The sequence below is a fragment of the Schistocerca gregaria genome, chromosome 3 (assembly GCF_023897955.1).
Source record: "Schistocerca gregaria isolate iqSchGreg1 chromosome 3, iqSchGreg1.2, whole genome shotgun sequence".
Lineage (NCBI taxonomy): Eukaryota > Metazoa > Arthropoda > Insecta > Orthoptera > Acrididae > Schistocerca > Schistocerca gregaria.
Genome location: NC_064922.1, coordinates 368,574,732 through 368,600,650, shown reverse-complemented (window position 1 = coordinate 368,600,650; position 25,919 = coordinate 368,574,732). Strand labels below are relative to the sequence as shown.

Sequence of the window (25,919 nt, the reverse complement as noted above, 5' to 3'; positions counted from 1 at the left end):
AAACTCTTCCCGCCCTCCACAACCAGTAAGCAACATTTCATTTCGCGAGTTTTAGAGTTTAGAGCAGTTTTTCCCCCTCCGCGAGAAAGTTTGTGGACGTAAACTTTTAGTTTCAACTTCCCTCTGTGCTCCCTTCCTCGAGTCTTTGCAGCGAAACTTTGTCGTGCTTAACTTTATGGTTGTGGGGCTCATCACGACCTACTCTCCATCCCGAAAACATCAGACTGCGGATCGTTTATATCCCGGGTTCCGCTGAAAGTTTGCTTCAAATATACCGAGGTACATGAACCGCAAGACTACCATCACAGACATTGGCGTGATTACGGTGTTCACATTGCTGCGCAGTTCCTTGAAAGCTTTTGTTGTAGAGATAGACTTTATTTTAGAACTTCCCGGCATAAGATTTATTCATCTCTAGGAAATTCCGTATCCTGTTTCCATTTCAATTAAAATTCTATGTGCATAATTACTCATTAACTCGGCCGTTATTGTAAAGGTTTGTTTCTATTTGAAAACTAGTGCTAGCATATGAAAATACGGAATTCCGAGGTGTTTTCTTTTTACGGTGTTGTTTGACGCAGTGAGTCATCAAATGGCAACCTTAATATGTAGGGATGTAACCTGACCTGAACCTCAAGGTCTACGGCGTCTCTCTCTCTCTCTCTCTCTCTCTCTCTCTCTCTGTGTGGTCTCCGCGCCTCTGTCTGCGTGAGGCGGATCGATGCTGGCCGTAGTCCGTGGGAGGGCCCCGGATCGACTCCCAGGACGAGCAGTAGTTCCACATGGTGTGCTCAAAGCATTCCAAATTCGGCTCATTGGTGCCTGCTGATAATAAACTTCCTTTCGCCCGGTCCTTACAGGTTTTTATTAATGATGTTCCTCAGTCTAACGGAAACTGAACAGAAGAATACCTTCGGTTTGCAGTTTTACTTATTCCTTCACCAATTTGCCAGAATATAAAAGTTGACAGATGCTGCCGATACCCGTCAGATAAAATACTTAACGTTAAAGTGCTATGTGCTTTAAGTTAGTGACATTCAATGTGAGCTTATCAGAGCTAACATAAAAAATTAGTTACTACTGTTTCCCCATTTTAATAGCTTCTGTGTAACCTCGTTCTGTCCTTGATTTCCTTAACCCTTAGACAGTTACGGTTTATTTAGCAAACATGGAAATGTTAAGAGAATTGCAGGCGCGTTGGTAGCAGGATTAATGCATTAGAGTATATTTAGACTGTTTTTCGTGAATAAAAAATTATGGTTCATTGTAACTAAAATGAATGGACGTTGTTATTTGGTTTACCAGTTACTTTCGAAAGATCAGCTTCAGTTTCTTCCTACCGTTTTTGCGTTATTGTTAATTACAATAACATAACCACTTCATACCCGTTTATGTAAGAGTAATAGTAATATGTTCGTAACGTCGAATGAAGTTAACAGCGAGAAATTTGACGAGGTTTATCTTTGGCTAAGAGCAATTTGTAACTTTCACAGAAAACAATTCCAGCGTAAATAGATAATTGTACGCTATTTGGATGTTGAAATTTCACACACACACACACACACACACACACACCACACACACACACACACACACACGATCAATTGTTCACTGTTGCAGTTCTATAAAGAATTGCGTCACTTCGGTATTGTTGACACCCCCCCCCCCCCCCCCCAGAGTTAACTGGCAGAATACTGAACTTATTAAGACAGGAGCAAATTCTTGTGCTCTCCGATGCCCACCCAATTTCTTGACTTTTCTTGCAGAGATAATTAAATTCAGTTTTGCACGCGGCTTTACAGTGCAATGACGCACGTGTGTACCTATTCAGAAAGCTTGGAATAGTCATAGGCAAATAAATTCTGTTGAAATTAGAATTTCATTTAAATTTTCAGTAGGTCGTAAAAGTGGGGAGGTTACTAATACTTCATACACATGGGGCATGCATTTCCGAGTTGGGAAGAAACGAATGTTCTGCAGGGTGATAGTCAAAGAATTAAAACATTGTAAACAGTATTTAACAGCTGTGGAGAGGCCAAACCTGTAATTGTTAAAAATATGTGTCAAAGACAGCTAATACAATTCTTATCCTATTTGTGTGGAAGGTTCACATTACGACAGTAATCCAAGGCTCTCCTTACATTTTCCTGTAAAACAGGCCACAAACAGTTAAAACCTTTCTCTGGCTTCTTATACGATTTCAAATAGTTTTAGGATCATTCCAGTCTCATGTTATCATTTCCAATCTCACTGAAATTTTTCACAGACGTTCCTCAAACAGTAATACCAAGTGGTGCAAAATTTGAACTAAAAAATAACTTTCATGCAATGGTTTCAATTGAGGGTGTAAAATGCCATGCAAGGCCTAATATAGTTTTGACCAAATATAAAATGGCTTACAATTGACTCTGTTAGTACTCCAAAGGAGATACTTTCATCAGATGCACAGCTGTTTTACCCAATATGCCGTCCAAATTTCAAGGCTATGTGAGGTCAAAATTGAGGAAAAATCAACTGTGACAGTTTTTTAAAAAAAATTGTAGCTGCGAATATTTTTAGACAAACAAAATATATTCAGTGCCGTTATTTGTTGGAATTCTAGAAGTTGTAAGTAAGTGAATATACAATGCAAATAGTTTTTCATCAAATTTGTGCACACCGTGCCTTTGCCACATATTACCATTGTCAGTTTTTTTTCTTTCATGCAAAAGGGCAGTTCTTTCTATACTTCATAATGTTGGAGATACTCTGGGTAAGGTCAAGAATGTTGAGACCATCATCAGACACCTGCATACCAGGGCATTTTGTATAAGAAATGAAAATGTTTTGTTTGGTAGGTGTGTTGGTAATTTAACTACTAAATACATTTTTTTCCAAAATTTTCTTTGTTTCACACATAACCACAACTTTGAATCTAACTGGAATGAAAACCATTTCTCCTGCTTAATGCGAAGAAAGGTGTTTTCCCTTGTTCTTCTCATGCATTTTTAATGTATCCAGACTTTTAAGTTTTTGAAATCATACAATTTTAAACTTTTAACTCTTATGTGGTATCAACCAACCTGCTTACACATTTACTTGTACCTTGCAAATATCATCTTCATGTAGCCTTGTAAATCTTACTTCAAAACATTTGTCATTTCAGTGAGAATGAATTGACTTGACAACTCGACCCTTCCTGCAGTTCCTTATTGTAACTGTCAGCATCTGATAACATATAGGAAGATGACAAATAGTAGTTTGTTGTGAACCTCATTCTGTCACGTTCGGCAAAATTTTTAGTGAGCTATTGTTCTTCAGCTGCTATTCATTTATCAAGAGCACACAAGTCCTTTTTAAAAGCATTTGTTTTTGGAAATGTATTATAACATTGCTTTTGCTAAAACTTAGAATTAACTTAGAAGCAAGGTTTCACAACAGAATAAGGTGATTAAATCTGTTTAAAGACCATAACCAAATTAGTTTCAGCAGCCAGTGCTGATTATCTTGAAACTTGTTAATTGACTGGAGTCTCTCTCTCTCTCTCTCTCTCTCCTTTTTTTCTTTTGTCTTTTTTACAGTTGCTAAAAAATGTTAATTGTAGATTCGGTTGTCGAGACAAGTCATCTTCATGTATACTCTGCAAACCACTGTGAAGTGCATGGCAGAGGGTATGCCCCACTGTACCATTTATTAGGGTTTCTGTTCCACTCGTGTATGGATTATGGATAGAAAAATTGTCTGAATGCCTGTGTGCATGCAGTAATGATTCTAATCTTACCTTCACGATATCTATGTGAGTGACACATAAGGGGTTGTAGTATATTTGTGTCGTAATCGTCTGAAGCTGGTTCTTGAAACTTCGTTAATAGGTTTTCTCGGCATAGTTCAAATCTTAGCTCCAAGAGTCTTCCAGTTCAGTTGCTTAAGTATCTCTTTGACACTCTCCCATGAATTAAACAAACCTATGATAATTTGTGCTGCTATTCTCTATGTGTGTTTAATAACAGTTAAGCAATATTCTAGAACTGCTTTCATGAGTAATTTGTAAGCAGTCTCCCTTATAGACTGATAACACTTCCCCATTATTCTACTGGTAAACTGAAGTCTACCACCTGCTTTACCAACAATGGAGTGTATGTAATCATTTCTCTTAACATCTCTACAAAGTGTTGCACCCAGGTATTTGTATGAGTTGGCCGATTCTAACAATTACTGACTAATAATATAGTCATAGGATACTAAGTTTATTTCGTTTTGTGAAGTGCACAATTTTACATCTCTAAACATTTAAAGCTAGTTGCCCATCTTTGCACCACTTTGAAATCCTATCAAGATCTGACTGAATTTCTGTGCAGCTTCTCTCAGCCAGTGTTACGCATCATCTGCAAAAGGTGTGAGGTTACTATTAATATTGTCTGCAAAGTCATATACAACGTGAACAGTATGGGTCCCAACACACTTGTCTAGGGCACACTCGGGATTACTTCTACATCTGACAATGACACCATCCAAGATAACATGCTGTGTCCTCCCTACCAAAAAGTCCACTACTGTTGAGAATAATAGCAGAAGGTGGTGGCTCAGGACCTACATCTGGATCCATTCATACCACACCAAATAATTCTAATAGGACACATCTGCGCCAAATATGTGAAATCTGCAGGAAAGTTTGCAACAAATATCTCAGTGCATCCTTGGAGTCAAAAGTACCAGTTTGTTAGAGTGCAAACTGGAGAACTGATTAAAACACACCTTTAGAAAACTTGTACTAATGTACTAGTGTCATCCACAGTAGTCTTTCGCAGCCAAACACGCTGGTTGTGTGCTGTGTTTTATGTTTGTTTGACATTGTAGTGGATCTGGGAAATGTATTATTTTCAACTGAAGTTATCAATACCGAACTTAGTGGGCGAAGTGGTGAATGTTTTTCTCTTATATTTTTGTCAGAATTTTTATAAATTATAATCTACTTATTTTTTATGTTACTTTCCTATTATGTTTAGAAAAATTGCAATATATTGATTGTGTGGAACAAAGTTGTACTTCCCTGTGAAATAAATCGCAAGTGAATGATGAACTTAAGAGTTTTTCGTATTACTTTTTATATCAAGTAGCAGCAAGCAAGCACATCCAGAAAGAAAAATGGTATTAGAAACACCCAAATTGAGACAGACATGGTGAACAGCGGAACTTCTGCATCCAACAAACGGCACTATTGGAATCACACTCCTATTAGACAACTGAAGCCACCTGTAGGAATTTAACTACTATATATATATATATATATATATATATATATATATATATATATATATATATATATATATATATATATATATATATATATATATAGTGTGTGTGTGTGTGACTACTTTGTTTGAACTACGCCAGGTTTTATTACAAAATAACAATAGTGCAATGACAGTTTCAACATCCACCAATAACTATCACCCTTATTGAACAAGCTGCCACCAGCAATTAATACACAGCATGTGTTACCCATGTGCATCAGCAAACAACTGTTTAAATGAGTTTACTAAGTCTCTAACTACTACATTCATTCACACAGTTATCTGTATGTGTGTAGTAGGCTGTGCTGCTTTTTGAGTTGTCACCAGTATTCCATTTTCATAAATATTTCTTGGCTATAATTAGATTTATATACAAAGTAAAACTACTTGCAAATATATAGAATTACAGCATTTAAAATAACAAAAATCTGCCAGACATTAAATATAGCAACATTGTGTGGGTGTTAGACAGTAATATTTTCGAGGTAATTTTTTCACTTCATCCAGGTGATCTCCAAAACAAACAAAACTCTTTCTAGCACAGAAACATCTACTCTTGGTAAAGAAACAGAATAGTTGACAATATTTAGTAGTACATCAGAGTTATTCACAGTATATCAAAGTTTTGTTGCTCTGCAGGGTATGTTCAAATTTCAGGTGATCAGATGGTGAGTCCTAAAATTGGTTCAATCAGTGTGGAATGACCTTTTCATTATCAGTTAAGTGCAGGTTTCTCTGGAACTCTCACTTTAGTGGTTGAAATGTTGTGTTTATTGTGTGTCATTTCCGAATGTGTGTAGCAGAGATTAATTTGTAATTGATGGAAAAATTGTCGTCACAAAGCTCATAGCGCGACTGCTACGGTCGCAGGTTCGAATCCTGCCTTGGGCATCAATGTGTGTGACGTCCTTAGGTTAGTTAGGTTTAAGAAGTACTAAGTTCTAGGGGACTGATGACCTCAGCAGTTAAGTCGCATAGTGCTCAGAGCCATTTGAACCACAAAGCTCATACTGAAGTTAATTGAAGTAGGAGTTTATAACATGGTTTCAAGGTATTTTTTAATTCATAGTGAATGCAAAGCATTAAGCAGAACATAAAGAATTCTCTCCTTTCATTCTAATAAAATCAGTTAATTCTCCATCATCTGCTATTTGTAGCTTGTTGTTGAATTTGATTGGCCTAGACACTTATTTTACTTTATTTGCTCCTAGGCATTGAGGTAGCTAATGAACATTAATCAGTTTCCTTGTAACCACCTCGTTGATTTGTTATGGTCATGAGAAATTGTCAATTTTTCTTTCTTTCAAGAAACAAAGTTTTCAGGTAAAACAACAAAGGTTTCTGCCAAACAACAACAACAACAACAACAACAACAACAAAGGTTATTGCCATAAGCTACACAGCTTCAGTGAGGAAGCTATAATGTAAACTATATGTACAGCTTGAGTATTTACAGTTACTTATTGTAACAGCAAAACAGTCTTTACATGCAAGTGCCCAGAAATAACTAATTTTTACTTAAAAGTATTTTACTCTCCCACAAAAAATAAAAGTAGATTGATAAATTTATTTTCATTTTCAGGTGTGGAGCATGATGAAGCATAGGGTGTGCTACAGAAGTGTGTGATGACAGTGGCAGCCCTCTAGTGCACCAGGACAAGTAACTCATTTCTGTGACTGAACTGTTGTTTCGACACTCATGGACAAGCGCAAGATGTTGCCGAAACGTCCTCGCATGGATAATTTGCGTGGCCCGATTGCCAATGGCCCTATGCAGACTCGTCCTCTTGTGGCCCTCCTGGATGGTCGTGACTGTTCAATAGAGATGCCGATTCTGAAAGATGTTGCTACTGTAGCATTCTGTGATGCACAGTCAACGTCAGAAATACACGAAAAGGTAATGTGACTATACCGAATTTTCGAAAGACTGGGTGCAAGAACAGTTTGGACGTAATGCGGTAAAAAGTGTATTTTATTAGGGAGTTAAAGCCATTGTTTAATTGAAATGTGTACATTTCATATATTTGGGAAATGATTTTGTACTGCTACATCTACCGTTGCTTAATGTGTCGACAAATGTCAGTAGTTATTGAATTTTATAGCTTTAAACACATTAATCCTCACATCTTATGAGTAAATAGTGTTGTAGTGTTAATTGTTCTAAAACATTTACCTGAATCAAATAAATTATTTGTGGTGGTGGTGGTGGTGGTGGTGGTGCTGCTGCTATAATAATAATAATAATAATAATAATAATAATAATAATAATAATAATAATAATTATACATTATTATTATTATTATTATTATTATTATTATTATTATTATTATTATTTGGAGTTGAATGAGGGCAAGGAGAGTACAGTAGCTCAAAATACACACAAGACACATTGTTTCTTGTATTTACAGATTAAGTTTTTGCTTGAATTTATACTAAAAAGTATGAAAATTTGGGAAGGAGTGATCTGCTTTAGAGTCTTACATCACAAATGTAACACAGTTTTCTAATTTTTTTCTGAAATGGCTCTGATTCAGTGCATCAATTGCTAGTGTACTTTTTCATTGAAATTTAACAACAGGTTGAACAATACAAGTATCACTATAGCACTGAAGTCAGCGTGTTAGAATCTTTGCTGACCACTTTGTTTTTTGTCTTTCTTTATCACCATGCCCACTAAATTTTTTTCTGTGTAGTTCGGATTGGTCTCCCTACATTACAGCCAAGCACTCCCTGTATTTAATTTTAAGCTCATCTTCTGTATGCATACTTCCAGGTTTTCTCAATGCTGCTTTGAGAGTACCAGAATTATGCAAATAAGTGGTTTTGAACGCACTTGTTTCCCAGAAAGTAAATAGTGGTGTTGTACCATAAATTTCAGGTTAATATGGCACACATGTGGAAGATAAAGGTCTTATTGAAATTGGAACTAAAATATATCTTGAGAAAGTATGAAAGTCCATATTACACACTACACCTAAGTCGTACCCCAGTGCAGCAGTGCCCCAAGCATACATGTTCTGAATTACAGACTGGTTTATGTCATCCAGTTGGACAGTACACCTATGCTATTCAGCATCCATTCTAGATGTGGACACCGGTAATGGGAAAAACTCAAATGATTATGTCTTATTTCTTGATGGGTCATTCAATTAAAATTAAACATTTCTGAAAACTAAGTGTGCCTATTTTTTTAAGTAACCGTTCCCTTATTTAACTATTGTGAAACTACGTTGTTGTTCTGCATTATGGGCTCAACTGAATTGTTCATTTTATGTTCTGACAAGATTGCACAATAATATGTTTATCAAAAAGTACATTTATACAGCATTTTGCACTTTAAGGACACAGTTGTTTTCTGAGCTGTTGCTCTGTCAGTGTTCATAACTCTAGGGATCGCGGCAGAATGGATGACAAGCCGAACATGGTTGGCTTCGACCATGGCTGGGAAGAAGGGACGGCGGGAGGTACATAATCAGTGTTAATAATTGAACTGAGATCAGCAGGAATTTTCATGACATTGAATGTGTCTTTGTGACAAGCTAGTGTCAGTGATAAAGAAAGGCAGTCACTCAGGTGACACAAGCAGCGTAAGCGGCAACATCACGTGGTTGGAAATAAGAATCAAACTATTTATTTATTGAGTTTTTGATTGGACTCTCTTAACAGTTGTTTCAAGCTTCTCTTTCCAAGCATGCTGAAATAGAGGAAAATGTCCAATCAAATCAAACGTGAACTTCAGTCAGTGAATGTGCTAAGTATACAAATCGGAACTCACATGTATAAAGCTATATGTAATTTTTTTCAGAAGTGCTGACCTACGTTATTATGATAAGAGCTGAGGATCTACAGGTACTATATCTCACTATACGCTTCGATCAGGGTGCTTAATGTTTATTAGATGCATTACAGTTCCAAATACGAAGCAATCGGTGCAGAGAATGTTTTTGCAATTGTCTTGTATAAAAGAAAGTCTACTACAAAAAAATGCGTTTGTTTATTTACTGCATTTATGAAAATTTGCTCACTGGAAAACACACAAAAACTAGAATCCTCCTAGTTCCACCCACCATTTTACTGCCAGATGACTATTGTGCTAGACCTGTGCCATTCATGTAGGATCATTGTGCAGTATCCCCTTTAAGCAGATGGGTTGGACACTGTAGGTAATTGTTAGAGATTTGTGGTAATGAAAAGTGAGAAGAAAGAACCAATTAGAACTTAAAAATTTTGTTTATGTTGTTGCTTCGTCTTGTTACTCCATTCAGTTCATTGGTGATGATGTGGCTTCTTCCACTTGGTGAATAGATATATTTGTATTAGGTAGTTACTCACAGTTAGCTATGTAGATCGAGATCAATTTATGATACAGTCTGAATGACTTTATAATATTATTCAAAACTTCTTCAGAGATTTTTTAGAATACTAATCAGTTGTCATGTTTCGAGCAGTTCTGTAGGCCTCAGATTGTTAAAGTTCCTTTTTGTCCCCTTTCGGTTACTATCGTGGAACAGTTTTAGTTAAGTCTTCTTGGCATTCGAAGTATTCAGGCTGTACAGAAGTTAAGTAATTGTTTTCAGTTGTACAGAACAATATTCTGTTCAAAAAGATGTAATGTAGACTGTTGACCATTAGCCTAAAAGGAAAATTAAATATCTTACGTGAATGACCTACTGGAAACTCAATTTTGATGTTTGATAAAGACAGTTGAAACATTTACAAGGAAATAGTATTGACATAGTAGTACACACAGAAGATAATTATCAGAGGAAGCAAAAAACCATTGCTTATTTTGAAATGCTGCTGAAATTTGTGTTCTCACAAATCGATTAGTATATTTTCTGAAAAGTGGTATGCCATGAACAGTTTGGATTCAGATGATAATTATTATGATTGTTGTTGTTTCTTTCCTTTCTCAGACGTTATGTCTGGTTAAAAATGGAAAGTGACGCGGTCCTTGATCAAGTGTGACTTCTTTTTAACTGTAGGGTATATATTACATTGCATTTAGGAACTTTCGGGTAATTGAACATGTATCAATAATTACAGATTTCTGTAGTTGTATATATATGTTTGGATGTAGCTGTATTGCGTTGATGTACTGGTAGATATTGCGTGGTAGGACTTCTGTAGTTGATAGTATAGTTGGTATAATGTCAACTTCATCCTGATGCCACATGTCCTTGACATCCTCAGCCAGTTGGATGTATTTTTTAATTTTTTCTCCTATTTCCTTCAGTATATTTGTTGTATTGGGTATAGATATTTCCATTAGTTGTGCTAATTTCTTCTTTTTATTGGTGAGTATGATGTCAGGTTTGTTATGCGGTGTTGTTTTATCTGTTATAATGGTTTTGTTCCAGTATAATTTGTATTCATCCTTCTCCAGTACATTTTGTGGTGCATACTTGTATGTGGGAACTTGTTGTTTTATTAGTTTATGTTGTATGGCAAGTTGTTGATGTATAATTTTTGTTACATTGACATGTCTTCTGGGGTATTCTGTATTTGCTAGTATTGTACATCCGCTTGTGATGTGATCTACTGTTTCTGTTTGTTGTTTGCAAAGTCTGCATTTATCTGTTGTGGGATTGGGATCTTCAATAATATGTTTGCTGTAATATCTGGTGTTTGTTGATCCTGTATTGCAATCATGATTCCTTCTGTCTCACTGTATATATTGCCTTTTCTTAGCCATGTGTTGGATGCGTCTTGATTGATGTGTGGGTGTGTTAGATGATACGGGTGCTTGCCGTTTAGTGTTTTCTTTTGCCAATTTACTTTCTTCGTATCTGTTGATGTTTCTTGATCTAAAGGGTTGTAGAAGTAGTTATGAAATTGCAATGGTGTAGCTGATGTATTTATATGAGTGATTGCTTTGTGTATTTTGCTAGTTTCTGCTCGTTCTAGAAAGAATTTTCTTAAATTGTCTACCTGTCCATAATGTAGGTTTTTTTATGTCGATAAATCCCCTTCCTCCTTCCTTTTAGCTTAATGTGAATCTTTGTTGCCGAATGTATGTCATGTATTCTATATTTGTGGCATTGTGATCGCGTAAGTGTATTGAGTGCTTCTAGGTCTGTGTTACTTCATTTCACTACTCCAAATGAGTAGGTCAATATTAGTATAGCATAAGTATTTATAGCTTTTGTCTTGTTTCTTGCTGTCAATTTTGTTTTCAGTATTTTTGTTAGTCTTTGTCTATATTTTTCTTTTAGTTCTTCTTTAATATTTGTATCATCTATTACTATTTTTATCTGTATCCTAGATATTTATAGGCATTTGTTTTTTCCATCACTTCTATGTAGTCGCTGTGGTTATCCAATATGTAATCGTCTTCTTTAGTGTTTTCCCTTGACTATGCTATTTTTTTAAAATGTGTCTGTTCCAAAAGCCATATTTATATCATTGCTGAATACTTCTGTTATCTTTAGTAATTGGTTGATTTGTTGCTGCCAGTAGTTTTAGATCATCCATGTAAAGCAAATTTGTGATTTTGTGTGGGTATGTTTCAGTAATACTATATCCATGATTTGTATTATTTAGCATGTTCGATAGTTGGTTCATAGCAAGGCAGAACCTGAAAGCACTTAATGAGTCTCCTTGGTATATTATTATTATTATTATTATTATGTAAGAAGGTGCTTTGCGTTCCATTCCGTGTAAATTCCAGATCTGGTTGATACATGAAATTGATATACTTGTCATGCTTATTGCCAAATGTCTGGATCCCATAAACCAAGCGTCTGACCCAAGATGATGAAAGAATGTAAAACTTCCAGTTCCTTCAATCAACTTCTGAATTAAACAAGTCCTGCTTGATCACATATTGTGAGTTTAGGCTTTCTGAGATTGAGGTGTAATCCATACGACAGACTGACTTCCTTTTATTCCGTTAGGGGGCTCAGCAAGTTCATCTTAGCTGCTGGCTAAAAGCACGGTGTCATCAGCAACTCGGAGATTGTTGATAGTTCTACCACCAGTTGAGGTGGCTTCAGTCCAGTCATTGAGAATATTCCTGATGACATGATATGCATAAATGTTGTACAGTCAGAGATTAAACACAAACCTTTCTTGTCTAATACACTGAAGATATCAAATGTACCAGGTCTTATCTTCATAGCTGCAAGGTGCTCATTGTATAGACTTCAAATTGATGCTGTCAAGTACAGTGGGACACCAAACACCACAAGCACAAATGTCACAACTTTCCCTAGGCAGCACAATCAAAGGGTTCCCTATAGTGAAGGAAGCAGATGAAAATGGGAACACGGAACTCTTTTAATTTCTTGGTTATTAGTCATATGTTGAGAATCTGTTTACAAGTTTGTTTTCCTTAAACAAAACATGCTTGTTGTGTGGATATATGAGGCTGAATACACAGCTTCAGGTGCCAGTTAAAGATGTTGGGCAAAAGTTCGCTTGTGTCGGATATGAGAGAAACAGTGTTGGGGTTGGAGCAGTTAGTCATTGACCCATGCTTGTGTGTGTGGGGAAGAAGAGAGATTTTGACCAGTCTCCTGACCAAACTGTTTCCTATGTTCTTGTATACGATGTTTCACTAAGTTTGTACCGAATTGTACAGGAAACATTGTCTGTTTAAAATATTTTACTTGTTCATTCATACAAAGATTTTAACAGCAAGTGTTTTCTCGAGAGTTCATTGTTATTAATTATGGTAATGAAGTTAGCTGTGCATAAAATACAGTGAAATTAGATAAATCTCCGAAATGAAATGTACTGTTGCAGAAGCAACAAGTTTTACAAAATCAAAAAATTTTTGTTTGCTTGCCTCATTAGTAGCATTATGAGTGTGGATATTTGTCTTTACTGCTTATATCCTAGTGCTAGGTTTAAAAACTGCAGCTGTGTGAATCATGAGAAAATAGAAAGTGTCACACATTTAAAATGAAGTCTCTGTAGTTAAATGATTACACCAATGTTCCGCAATGTTATACACATGCTAATATGAGAGTTCTGAAGTTCACAGAAACAGGACGGAGATGAGGCACAAAACACTCCAACCATAATAGTGTGTTTCCTAAGTATTACTAGTGGAAAAGGTGCACAGTACGGTGGTAATACTGCACAGCTCCTCTCTAGTAGAGTATTTAATGGCATGACACTGTGGTTACTATAGAGTGAAATTTCATCCCTCAGCTTGCAGGGATCGGTATTTGTGTTACTATAGAAATTTCAATTGGAGTCAAAACAAATGTCAACAAAAGCCTATGGAACTAGGGCAGTGAAACAGGGACATGTGCTAGGTGTTTGCATGTTAAAACAATTAAAATTTTTAAATAATTCCCGGGAAAATTTCGGCACCATGAAAAATTACATATATTGAGATTCCAATAAGGTTAAGTTGTTTCAAGTTCTCACCTAAATCTGGCTGCTGGATAAATTTGTCTGTTAAATGGTTGCAATAGGACCGTATGATGAATTTACATACAGGACAGTGGCAGTGTATCTTAGGACATTGCTGACCAGAAGAAACTACGGAATTCTGAAGATAAAAGGAATAAAATAGGCAGGGCAAAATATCATATATTATTTTTATAGAAACCGGACAGCAGTTAAAATTGTTGAGACATAGTGGAGAAAGAAATGTGATTGAGCTGTAGCTTGTCTGCGAAGTTATTAAAGTTTGTAAGATAGAAATCCCTAAAAGAAAAATGAAGGTAATGGAGTCAGGTTAGTCAGATTATGCTGAGTGTGTTAAATTATGAAATAAGACACTGAAAATGATGTAAGAGTTATGATGTAGGAGTTCTGCCATTTGGATAGCAATGTAACAGATGAACAAAGTAGGGAGGATGTGTAATAGCAAGATCAGTGTTTGCAAGAAAGAAAAATCTGTTAACATTGAATTTGTTTATAAGTTTTGGGAAGTCTCTTCTGAAGGTATTTTCTGAAGTGTTTGCCTGGTGTGTAAGCTTGAACAGAAGTGAAATGTGAATGACAAATAGTTCAGACAAGAAGAGAACAGAAGCATACAAAATGAAATGTGGTGCTTCCAAGGAATGCTAAAAGTCAGTTGCATATATGAAACTAGTGTAGAGATACTTAATTACTTATGGCAGAAAAGTGCTTTACGGCACATCACCACCTAAACAAGCATTAGTTTGTTCAGCCACATACAGACATAATGAAAGAATTTATTAATAAAAGTGTGTGTGTGTGTGTGTGTGTGTGTGTGTGTGTGTGTGTGTGTGTGTGTGTGTGTGTGTGTGTGTGTTTGTATTTCCTGGCATAGGGAGGTGCATCTGACTCTTTGAATTGAAGAAGACTTAAAAGTAACAGATACATCAGCAGTGATATCATGGAGGGAGGATATTGGCTTGATTTCTGCAAGCCGCTGTTGTTGACAGCTGTTTCTCTCTGTCAGCCAAATGTTTCAGACTTATTTTTATGCTGCACACTGTGATTTGAAATTATATCTAAGTCATGGTAGGCACTTACGGAGTTCACAACATTCATAACGGCATCCCGATTAAAACTCGGGCTAGGTAAGGTCTAGTTCCTTTCATATGTAGTCAGACCAGTCACTACGCTTCCTTTAGTGGTGGTTCCCAGTGCCCCTCATTTTTTTTTCTTTTTTTTTTTTCGTGAGTATTTTACAGCCATTGACCTCGGGGACGAGTGGCTGCCAGGTAAAAAGTGTCCTGTGCTATCTCATTTCCCATGAAACAACGTATATCAGACCATTGTCATTTTTGTGTGTGTAATGAAATTACTATAACCAAATCTTTTTTGTAACTGACAAACAAATTTTAACTGCCCGTGATTAAGGAAGCTGTAAATACATAGCTTCCCAGATACTATATTAGGCGGTTATCACTGAAACAACAGGTTTTGGTTTATACTTTTTCTTCCCGTCTTCTGAAGTAATGTTGTTTTCAATCACTTATTGCTGTTCTTCCCAGCAATAAATGTAGATTTCAAACAAAGATTGAAGTATTATAACGAAAGTGAAGGAGCGGTAGATATCGTTAGATATGGAGCTGAGACTGTGGCAGAAATTGACCTGTATTTCTAGTGAAGATGTCAAAGGTGAAAGAGATTGGTGCGATGATGGTGAGAGCAAAAGGTGACAAGTTGATGACTTTCCTGCATTGTCACTTTCGGATGGTTCCAATTTTTCACCCTGAAGCAACCATAATATTAAGAGTTTGATTGTTATCCCCAGTTTATAGCACATGTGTAAAATGATAGGTATATCACTCAAATAGACCACCTCTTCAAAAAACCTCTTAGATCAGGTGCGGGTGGACAAAGCATGTACATGTGTACCATCAAATAGGCCATGACACACAGCAATGGGTGCATTACTGTCTCAGCAGTGCTATAGAGATTTGTATTTCATAGGTTTGTCATTCATGTCAAACTAGGGTCGTACTGTTAAAATAGCACTGACTTCTTTTACCATTTTATATAACAAACTAATGTTTCAAATCAATGGAAATGTTATGAATAAACATCACTCATTTTTAAAATCAGTTTTGTTTAGAAATCAAAAATTTTAGCAATGCTCCTACGGCAAATTGATTTGTTGATTCGTAACTGCTTCGTAGTAAAAACACATGAAACGAAAAGCAAACACATACTGGAAAAATAAGTTATTCAGAATTTAAATAGTTTTAACTGGCAGTTTTTTCTCATCCCTGCTGTGTAAATCTATTTGTCCAGACGCTACAAAATAGAGTTGTGATTCAAAGTTGTTGCCATATATACATTTAAGCTTGAGTACTGTTAATTATATTCAATTTATACTAGCAACTGCTGGATTAGTTACGAAAATTTAATGCCCTTTACTTTCACGCTCCTACTTAATTTGTGCAGTTTTCTTCACCTGTGGGTGTTCTTTCACACCATTGTGAAAGTAATTTTTGTAGATGTTACATTTGTAATGTTCCAAATGGTGTTGTAGGTCTTCCTGCACTTCCTCGTGGAAAGACGTGAAACATTGTTACAATAGCTTTTGTTTTGACTATTGTAGTAACATATTCTTCATCTTTACTCTTCAGAGTGTAGAAATACTTTGGATAGTTTGTCAATTTGTTAATTTTTTTGTTTCAAGCTGTTGAAACTTCCAAAGGAAGATAAAATGGAGTGTGTGTGGTTGGTACGGGATGTGGGAATTTGTGGCGTCATGTATTTGAGAGTAGTTGTCTTAATGTTCCAACATTGGCTAACCGGCATAACCAGAATCCGTGTAGATTTTGGTAGAGAGTTGAATAAAATACTGAGAATGTTTCAGAAAATTCTTGTCTGTACTGGGAAAAATCTTTCTAATTCACTGTTGTAATGATTCATTGTAAATCAGTTAAAATGTAATGCATTCTTGGGAGACCGACCACAGGGCTAATTATATGGTAAGAAGAAAAGCATAAGTGTCAAGTTAGGTGACAGATATGATTCAGTCTGTCTCTCCAGTTACGATAAATTATAAATAAATTTCATTTTCATTATGTGGATGTAAGTTGTCATTTCAATATATTTAGATTTAGAATGGTTTTTTGCTCCATATTCGAAGTGACACTTGGAAAACCTATCAAACTACCAGAATTGTAACCTATATCCCCTGTTGTTTGATTGCAGTCTTCTTTTCATTGGACTGTCGAAGCACACCACTTGGCCCAACCCAAACATCAGTCTGTTTCCACATTCATGCAAAACCTACACAATCATCAGTGACATAAAAAGGGGTACTGCAAGGGAATGGAGGTGGAAAAACAGTAACTGAATTCAACCCAATGGATGGATGTTAATACTTCGACATAATCAGACAGCATTTAAAAGAAAAGGAATTGAACTTCCATGTGTGAATTCGTAATAGGACATCTACAGTAAAGATGTATATCAAATGAGATATTGGCAAATTGTAAAACTCACATTTTAAATAGCTGTAGGAGTGGACTAAACTTCACTACATTTCTTGCAGTCTTGGAAAAGATTTTTAACTGAAATTATAAAAGGTAGAAACTGATCATGCATTTTATTTACCATCTTTGGTTGGCAGATTTTGGCTAATACAAAATAAGTTTCACAATCAATGGGACAAATCTCCATAGAGAGACAGAAAATGGCTTAGAAAATTACGAACCTGTGGCCTAATGCTAGTTAATCAGTATGCTTGAAGTAACTGTGTGTATTGGCAGTAATATTATTGAACAAGTTCAAAATTTTGTGTGAGTGGGCAAATCGAAGAAAATGATAAAAAAAATTAAAACGAACTGGAGAATTAAAATGGCTTGATTCCAGATGGTAAATGTAAAAAAGGATTAAGAAATGCTTAGTCACATTTGGCACGAGTCCCACACATTTTAGCAATAGTATAACATGATATGCACAAGTGTTTCATAAGCAGTGTTGTCTGTAGAGCAGACGGCATTTTCCTAGTATGCTACCAATGCCACTCTACCACCTGTCTTACATATGAAGAAAAGAAAGTTTATACTACTGAGTAGGATGAAATTGTTACATTATTGCACTGCATTCAAACAACTTTTCTGTCAGTTTAGCTATCTTAATGGGAAATTTGTTGTCTGACAGTTAAAACTTAATCAGACATCTTGATGTTCTGATAATTATTGTACTGATACCGATTTATCCAAACATGGTTAGACATCACTTTTTGCTAAAAATTGGAAATTTTGGAAACATCAAGAGTTTTGTGAGTCAAGATCATTTCTGTTGGTATAGAAGTGGGAAGGCAGGAAGAGTATTAGCTCAGACACTGCCATTATCCTAGCAAGAATGCTGACCAATTGAATCTCAGCCTATGTATGAAGCCAGATAAGACATCCACTGATAAGGAATGCAGAATGTGATATTGGTAACAAAGACCACACTTACGTACCCAAAAAGATTTGCAAAAGTCCAATTTCGCTACCAAAACATGGGCTTACAAAAGTACACAAAGAATCTGTTTCATTAAGACCTATAGCAAGTTTCATTTGTTCAGCCACTTAAATAATCTGCTGGAACATGTACATTCTTTTGTGTAGGCTGAAGTACCTACTTCGGGAAGTACTATCTTGTAACCAAAATTTCAAATGACGTGAGGATGTTACTGACAGTTGGGTTAAGATGATCAGCCACTTGCTACCATGGTCAGTGGTGTGAATCTCATGGAAAAAGTTTCAGGCACTGAGAATTACCACTAAAGAAGTAGAATAACCAGTTTGAACAATAAATGGAATATTTCATTGTTGTGCTAGTAAAAAATCTAGAAATGGCTTAAAAAAGGATTCATAGATCTTGCGGAAGCCACAGTTTCATTGAAATTGGAGGTTGTTAACTCTTAATTATGTTACTGAGCACATTTGATAGAGCTAGAAGTACATTATCACTATCTGATAACACACTTCATAATAATGTAGAAGATATACTTCCCACACAGTAATAAACATTTTCCGTTGTTCAAATTAAACAGGACATTGGATTTGATTTGAAATATTTTATAAAGTATTGTTGCACGCAGTGATGTGTGTTTTTCAGGAGACCACCAGTTTGTTTCCTTCCTACCTGCTTTGCAAGTAGATTGATTTAACTTTCATGAATAAGTTTTAAAAGTTCTAATTATACACTCTTTTTTTTTTCTCCATAATGCCTCCTCAGGAGTCTGTTACTATTAGTTTTATTAGGGATAATATTGAGCCAGTACCGTTGCTTTCTGACAAGAGCCTACACCAATTTGTTGAAAGGTGCAAAAATGACAGCTCTTTCTTTGATAAAATTTGTAGCCCCATGATGCAGAAAAAAATTAGTTTCTACCATTAGGAACATACAGAAGAAAAGCCTCTTTCAGTGCTTATTCTGTCTCCTCTTCAGACGATAATAGGGAATGATATGATTACTCCTGTTGACTACTATTTGAATGCATTTTATAGTCTAGAATAACATCTGTGTTTGATTCTATTTAGACACCATCCTTTATACAAACCTAAATATCATTTTCTGAACAGAAGATGGTGTAACACGTGTTGTTTTCCTATTAAAGAAACAGTGATTTCCCTTATGAACTTACTCGTGTAATCTCAATTTCTTTGAGGAAAGATTTTTTTATTTTGCATGGCAGCAGTGGCAACCCTAGTGGCGTAGTTGTGGCCTTGGCCTTCAAATCGAAGGCTAGTTTCATGAAGGTGTTCTTGCAAGTTTCTCAGTTATTATGTAACTACTGCCACACACATCCATTTGAATCTGTTTACTTTATTCAAGCCCTGGTTTATCTCTAATCTGATGCCTCTAATTGTGTCCTCTCAACCATTCAATTTTTTTTATTTGTGTTTTACCTGAAATACTTTTTCCCCCAAGATGGCATTTCTTCTGAAGAACCTGGATTTCTCAGGGAATAACGTTTTACCAGGAAAAATCTTAGGGAATATCAGGAATTTCGTAGAATGTCAGGGATTTGCGCATTTTTAACATGGGATTGAAATTTAATTTTATTGAGTTTTATAAATTACACATTTTAAAATGCTTAAAATTTCAAAGTGTATGAATAATATCAATCCATGTAAATTATTGATGATAAAAACTGTGGTAAAACCACTGCTTGTGGCTGGTATATAGCTTAGCTGCACCACCATCACCACCACTGTTAATAGCCGGCCACTCTGACCGAGCGGTTCCAGGCGTTTCAGTTCGCTGGCCAGTTTTCCACTCTTCTAGGGTCCAGACGATAAGGTCATGAGCCCAGGAGAGGCGCTGCAGGTGATGCCTTCCTGTTAGCAAAGGTACTCGCATAGGTCGTCTGTTGCTATACCTCATTAGCGCCAAATTTTGCCACGCTGCCCACATTGATTTTTGTGGTTATTTCACAATGCATCGCAGACACAGCTGCTCTCGGTCATTCAGTGAACGCAGTCATCCACTGCATTGTCAGTCATGAGAAGTAATGACTGAAATTTGGTATTCTTGACACTCTCTAGATACGGTGAATCTCAAATACTGAATTCCCTAAAGTTTACTGACTAACATTCCATGTTCAAAGCCTTGTAAATTCCCATCTTGCAGCTGTAATCTCGCCGGAAACTTACTCATATGCATCACTTGAGTACAAACGACAACACCACCAATCCACTGCTCCTTTATACCTTGTGTATGCGATACTATCATCATCTGGTTATGTGCATATTGCTATCCCACGACTAATGTCACCTTGATGTAATGCACGTACACTGCATTACTCTTGTTTTACTTACATTGATCTTCGTTTTATAAACTATTTTCTATATATCACCCATCCATTCTATTCAACTTATTTTCCATATAGTTTGCTCTGTCTGGCAGAATTAAGATTTTACAGGGAAACCTTATTGTTCTTATTTTTCCCTCCAGTCAAAGAACGGGGGTGTAGAGAAGTGTCCAAATAAAATAATTGTTAGACTATGATGTGTCAAAGTTTATTTTTCTAAGGCATGGCTGGGCAATTCACACATACAGTGGAATAGGATTCCAAACAATTGCTGCTCTTATTACACTAGTTTCATAAATCTGTGGCCCCAGCAGGCTGTTAGATAAAATCCAGTGTAACTCTGCATCAACAAATTACTTTTGAGATGTTCAGTCTCTTTGTTAGTTCCACATGATTTTGTTGGAGTAGCCATATTCAGAGTGGAAACTGTATGAACTGCTGCAGGCTTCTCATCAGATTCCTGTGTGAAAAAGTGAAACATATGCAACTGAAGTGGTATAAAATTGTACCAGTGACAGCAGTGTCAGTAAGAGTAGTAATAGTGATGAGAAGTAGCCGTACATTGGCTTGTTAGAATGTTGATCTAAAGACCTGTCACACTTCGATACTTCTCACTCTGATCCACACTCTTATCATTCTTCCTGTAAACCATGCACAACACCCTTCGCATTCAACAAATATGACATTAATAAGAACGATGACAAAAATATTGTGGAAACTAGGAAGTACATAAGTAAATCTCAAAAGTGTAATATGGTGCAGAAGCTGCTAAGTATGCTACTCTTTCTTTCAAAGAAATTCTCGAGACTAAACAAGAAGGCAGTGTCTGGCAAGCAGCAGTTAGCCAGATGTCTGTACATTGTTTTCATATGAAACCTGTCTAATTTCCTGTAGATAACTGGGTACCGATGCACAACTCTGTGGCCATAGCTACACTACTGCCTGGTTTTTTGTAAGCAGTGCTGTAATTCGAGCTATATTTCGATTTGGTCCTCAGCTTAACAGTGTATAGTGCAGAGTATTTTAAAAAGAATTACCCATTTTCACAAGACTTAACATTCTGCTTGAACATTCATAGAAACTTGAGATATATTTGAAACCACATGGTCAGTAGTGGGTGTTCCTAGTTCAATTAGCTCCTCCATTAATTGCCCCTTGCAAGTATGATGAGTGAAGCTCATGGTGATGCAGCAACAAAAGGCATTTTGGAGTCTTTCAGTTGCCACAATTCAGCTGAAACTAGACAGGATGACATTAAAGAGTGCAGCATTGCACCTGGTGTAGCTCAGACCATCAGTAGCACCAGCAATTTAAAGGCGCTAGTTGTTTATGTAAGGGGAATTCACAGGTCACCCCCATGTTTTCATTCTGCATCAGAGAGCATATTCAGTACAATTGGATAATGAATGAATGTGAAGGGCAGACTTTTGCTGGCAACCACATGAACTTAAAACTGGTGCAGGGAAAAAACTTGGTTTAAATGTGTAATTCAGAATTTACCAAGTTTCTGTCTTCATGTTAAGTCTTAAGAAATCTGGTGAATCTTCTTGAAACATTTTATATGTTGCTGTTACAAGTAATTGTGGGTGGGATCAAAACAAGATGAGGGAAGAAATAAATAGAGGAAAGTAGGGTCAGCTACCATATTGGAAAATGGAGAAATCAACGTAGTGGAATATGCCTTGCAACCAGGAACTCCAAAGATCTTATAAGGGACAGTCAGACAGAAACTATAGACACACGGAAAAAAGAAAATTCGTTGCTTATAATTTCAAATTTATTTGCTGCAAATGTTTGTACATTTTTTCACTGCGAGACAAGATGATCAGTGGCTTCATGGAATAATGTTTGGGATTGCATACAGAACTGATTGTACCCAGGTGTGCACCTTTTAATTAAAAGCAAATTAACCTCTGCAAATATGAGGGTTGGAACTTAAATAGTGACAACTATTTATTCACAAACAATACAAAAGAGTTAAATGTTGGCATCTGTTACTGTCCTTCAGAGTAGTCACCAGCATTGTATAGAAACTGTTGCCAGCAGTGTGGAAGGCATAGTATACCATTAGCTGAGCCTCCAATTAAACTGCAGCTACTTGTGGAGGTAAAGCGTGGGCTGTAATTATCATACGGTAACAAAACTTTGTAGACATGATGATTTGTTAATACGGAACAGATTTACACTGGAAAAAATTAGTTCCAGTTTTGGCCAGCAGGTGCAAGTCGCACATTGTACAGTGTCTAGTCGGCATCTCCGCTGCTCATATTGAACAAATTGTGTAAGCATCAGTTTATAATAAAATTTACATTACGTCTTTATTATTTGTTTAGTCTTTCCTGCTCACATCCCGTTCCCAGTCCATTACATATGGAAACATTTCTATATATCGTTCATTCACAGCGCCAGATTTGCCCCTGGCAGCCAAAGTTGGAACTCGTTTCTTCAGGCATAAATCGGTTCCCCAGCAATATATTAGAATGCCCACCAAGTTTGCTGCCATGAGATAATTACAATCCACCTTGGGCCTCTGTGAGTAGCTGTTCTTTAATTATAACCACATAGTATTTTTAAAGAGCTTCATTAAAACAGGTTTTAAGAAATAACTATCAAGTAAAAACGTATGCCTTGTTTCATTGATTTTTGCATGTAACAGTGCACATTTGTGGACTTCCATGTGGTAAAGTTGTTGCTAAGCAATGGAAAGTCCAGGTTGGAAAGTGAACAATATTACGAAAATGATGGATTGGTACTCACTGAAAAGATGACTTGTTGAATTGCAAGCAGACAAGATGGAAAGTCTGCTGCATATAAGCTTTAGATCAAAGCCTGCTACAGAAAAGAAAAATGAGCAAGTGTACCTTACACACTTAGAACCGTTATCTCTGGCTGATCAACCAGAATGAGACTGCTGTGTGTTTAAGGAATTTTAATGATTCCTAAATAATGCATTTGTAAGAATGATAGAGAACTGAGACAGTGCTGCAATTTTGCCAGAAAAGGGCTGGAACTTGATGGTTGGCAGCTTTATCTGCTGGACCTGCTCCATCTAAGAGGCTAACAGCCCTGCTAATAGCATACTTGCAAGTATCAGTCTTGCAAGTGTCATTGTCGGTGTTATGTTCTATATTTTTGAGTAAGTCTTGTCTTTGGTCATCTAATGTTTGTAAATGTACAGAAGTATATAAAAATTCCAGATTGTCAATTTTCTTCCTTTCATGGAAACTTTCAAAGTAATTAGTTCATTGAATAGGGTAGCTTCAAGTATAGTGAAACATATGATGTAATTTTTGAAAGAACCTGTTCTATGTCAGTCTTGGTGACGTACATTTCTCCTGCAGGCATGTGTGTAATATAGATCAACTTGTGGGTCTGGAATTTGGTAATACATCATGCTTAGCTGTCCCGTAACTACAGAATCCTGCTAGGTTTTCTGAGTTAAGTCAGTATGTTTTGCACACTGTCACAATCTTAGTACTCAGCAGATGGTGTTTCTTTATGCCAATATTTCGAAATTAGAGTCAATAAAAGTGTTTGGCTCACAGTGAAATTTCCGTGATTGACTTCTGGTGGTGTTTTGGCATCAATTTTTATGAAGATTCAAGGTAGCAAAAGGAACAGTGCTTCTCTCAGTAAGGGCTGGGAACACACTATATAACAGGGGAGGGGGACAGAGAGATACTGATCATGGATCAGTGCCATTACTGTTGTCTTGACTCTTGAGCATTATATTGAACTCGTAGATGGCTTCCTTATCTTCTCTGTGGAACCTAGTGTGTCCTTGTTGGTAAAAAATGAACAGAAGCCAGTGTGAGATGCCACTCATTTAATACTAATCTGGCAGGTGCGTCCTTTTCTTTTTTTAATACATTAAAGGCATAATATAACATACAAATACATACAAATAAGTTAGTAGTTTGTTATGGTATGTACAATCTTCACAAATATTATTAGGAAAGTTGTTGCAATATTTTCCTTTCCTCCAGTGTCAGTGGAAAAATTCATCAAAATGCAACTGTTAAATCAGTTTTTAAAAGATTGAAATCGACTTTAAACAAAATCGACTTTAAACAAAATCGGGCAATGCAAACTCAAGATTGGAGCATCAACAATATAAGGATCAGACAGATTGCTGCTTACCATAAAAATAACAGACAGGCACAACAGACACTTGCACATCAGCTTTCAGCCATAGCCTTCATCAGAAGGTCTTCATCTCCCCCTGCCCACCCACACAAAGTAAGCACACCTCACGTATACAGGATACCCATCTCCAACAGCTTGGTCAGGAATTTAGCTTTCATATAGAATGGAAGCAGTAGTCTGGAGGGGGTGAGGAAGGGGAAGGAATAGCAGTGTACATGAGGGAGGAGAGAAGATCGCAGTCTGGCAAAGCTTGCAGGGACTACTGCCAATAGGCGCAATGTTGGAAGGCTGTGGGGCAAGGAGGAGGCAGGAACAAGGAGTGACAAATGTCTTACCACTATTGAACAGTACCTTTCCCAACATCCTTCACTCAACTCACTACGTCACACCTCACACACGTCATTTTATCCTTAATCACGACTTCTGCTCCTTTGAAAGAGAGGCACAACCATGGGCATCGGCTTGGCACCCTCCTATGCCAGTCTGTGCATGGAACATCCAGAGGAGACCATCCTAGCCTCCCAAAACACCAAACCTGTAGCCTGGTTCAGATTCATTGATGATATCCTTAAGAAGATCTGGACTTCTGGCCAAGACTGTGTATTTTCATTCCTTCACAACCTCAACACCTTCTCTCCCATCCAACTCACATGGTCCTCCTCAACTCAGTGTACCACATTCCCCTTGACCTTCTCTCTGATGACTCCATCCACACCTCTGTGCAGCTCCACAAATAGATCTCCTGTGCTGTTTCTGTTCACACCTTTAATTCTCCAACCACCCTCAAGAACCAGCTACAAAGGATTACCCCCTTTATTACCCAATATCATCTCTGACTGGAACAACTGACCCACATTCTGCACCTGGTCTTTTCACTACCTATCATGTTCCCTGAAATAAGGGAATCATACCCAAGAACCTTCCATCACGCATGCATCCTCTGCAATGTCTTAGTCCACCGCTGTGGTACTCCCAATCCCAACTCCTGTGGAAGACCTAGATGCAAGATGTGCCCAGTCCACCTACCAAGCACTTTATAATCCAGTCCTGTCACAGGCTTCTCCTATCCCATCAGAGGCTGGGCCACCTGTGAAAGAAGCCATGTCATACACTAGCTCTACTGCAATTGTTGTGCAGTTTTCTTATATTGGTATGACTACCAACCTGCTGTCCACCAGGATGAATGGCCACAGCCAAACTGTGGTAAAGAGCTAAGTAGACCACCCTGTGCCACAATACGCAACTGAACATAACATGCCTGATTTAATTGGCTGCTTCTGTAGCCAAGCCATCTGAATCCT

The 25,919-nt window shown here is 36.9% G+C and overlaps 1 protein-coding gene across 10 annotated transcripts in view; it reads left to right on the top strand.

Moving 5' to 3' along the window:
* The window catches only part of LOC126354917 (C-terminal-binding protein), a 189,628-nt gene that overhangs the window by 67,482 nt on the left and 96,227 nt on the right, over window positions 1-25,919 (top strand). For all 10 annotated transcript variants that reach the window (XM_050005003.1, XM_050005002.1, XM_050004999.1 and 7 more), the window contains one exon: window positions 6,856-7,170. In XM_050005003.1, coding sequence (XP_049860960.1) covers window positions 6,973-7,170 — 198 coding nt within the window. In that variant the 5' untranslated portion in view covers window positions 6,856-6,972. The remainder of the gene's footprint in view (window positions 1-6,855; window positions 7,171-25,919) is intronic.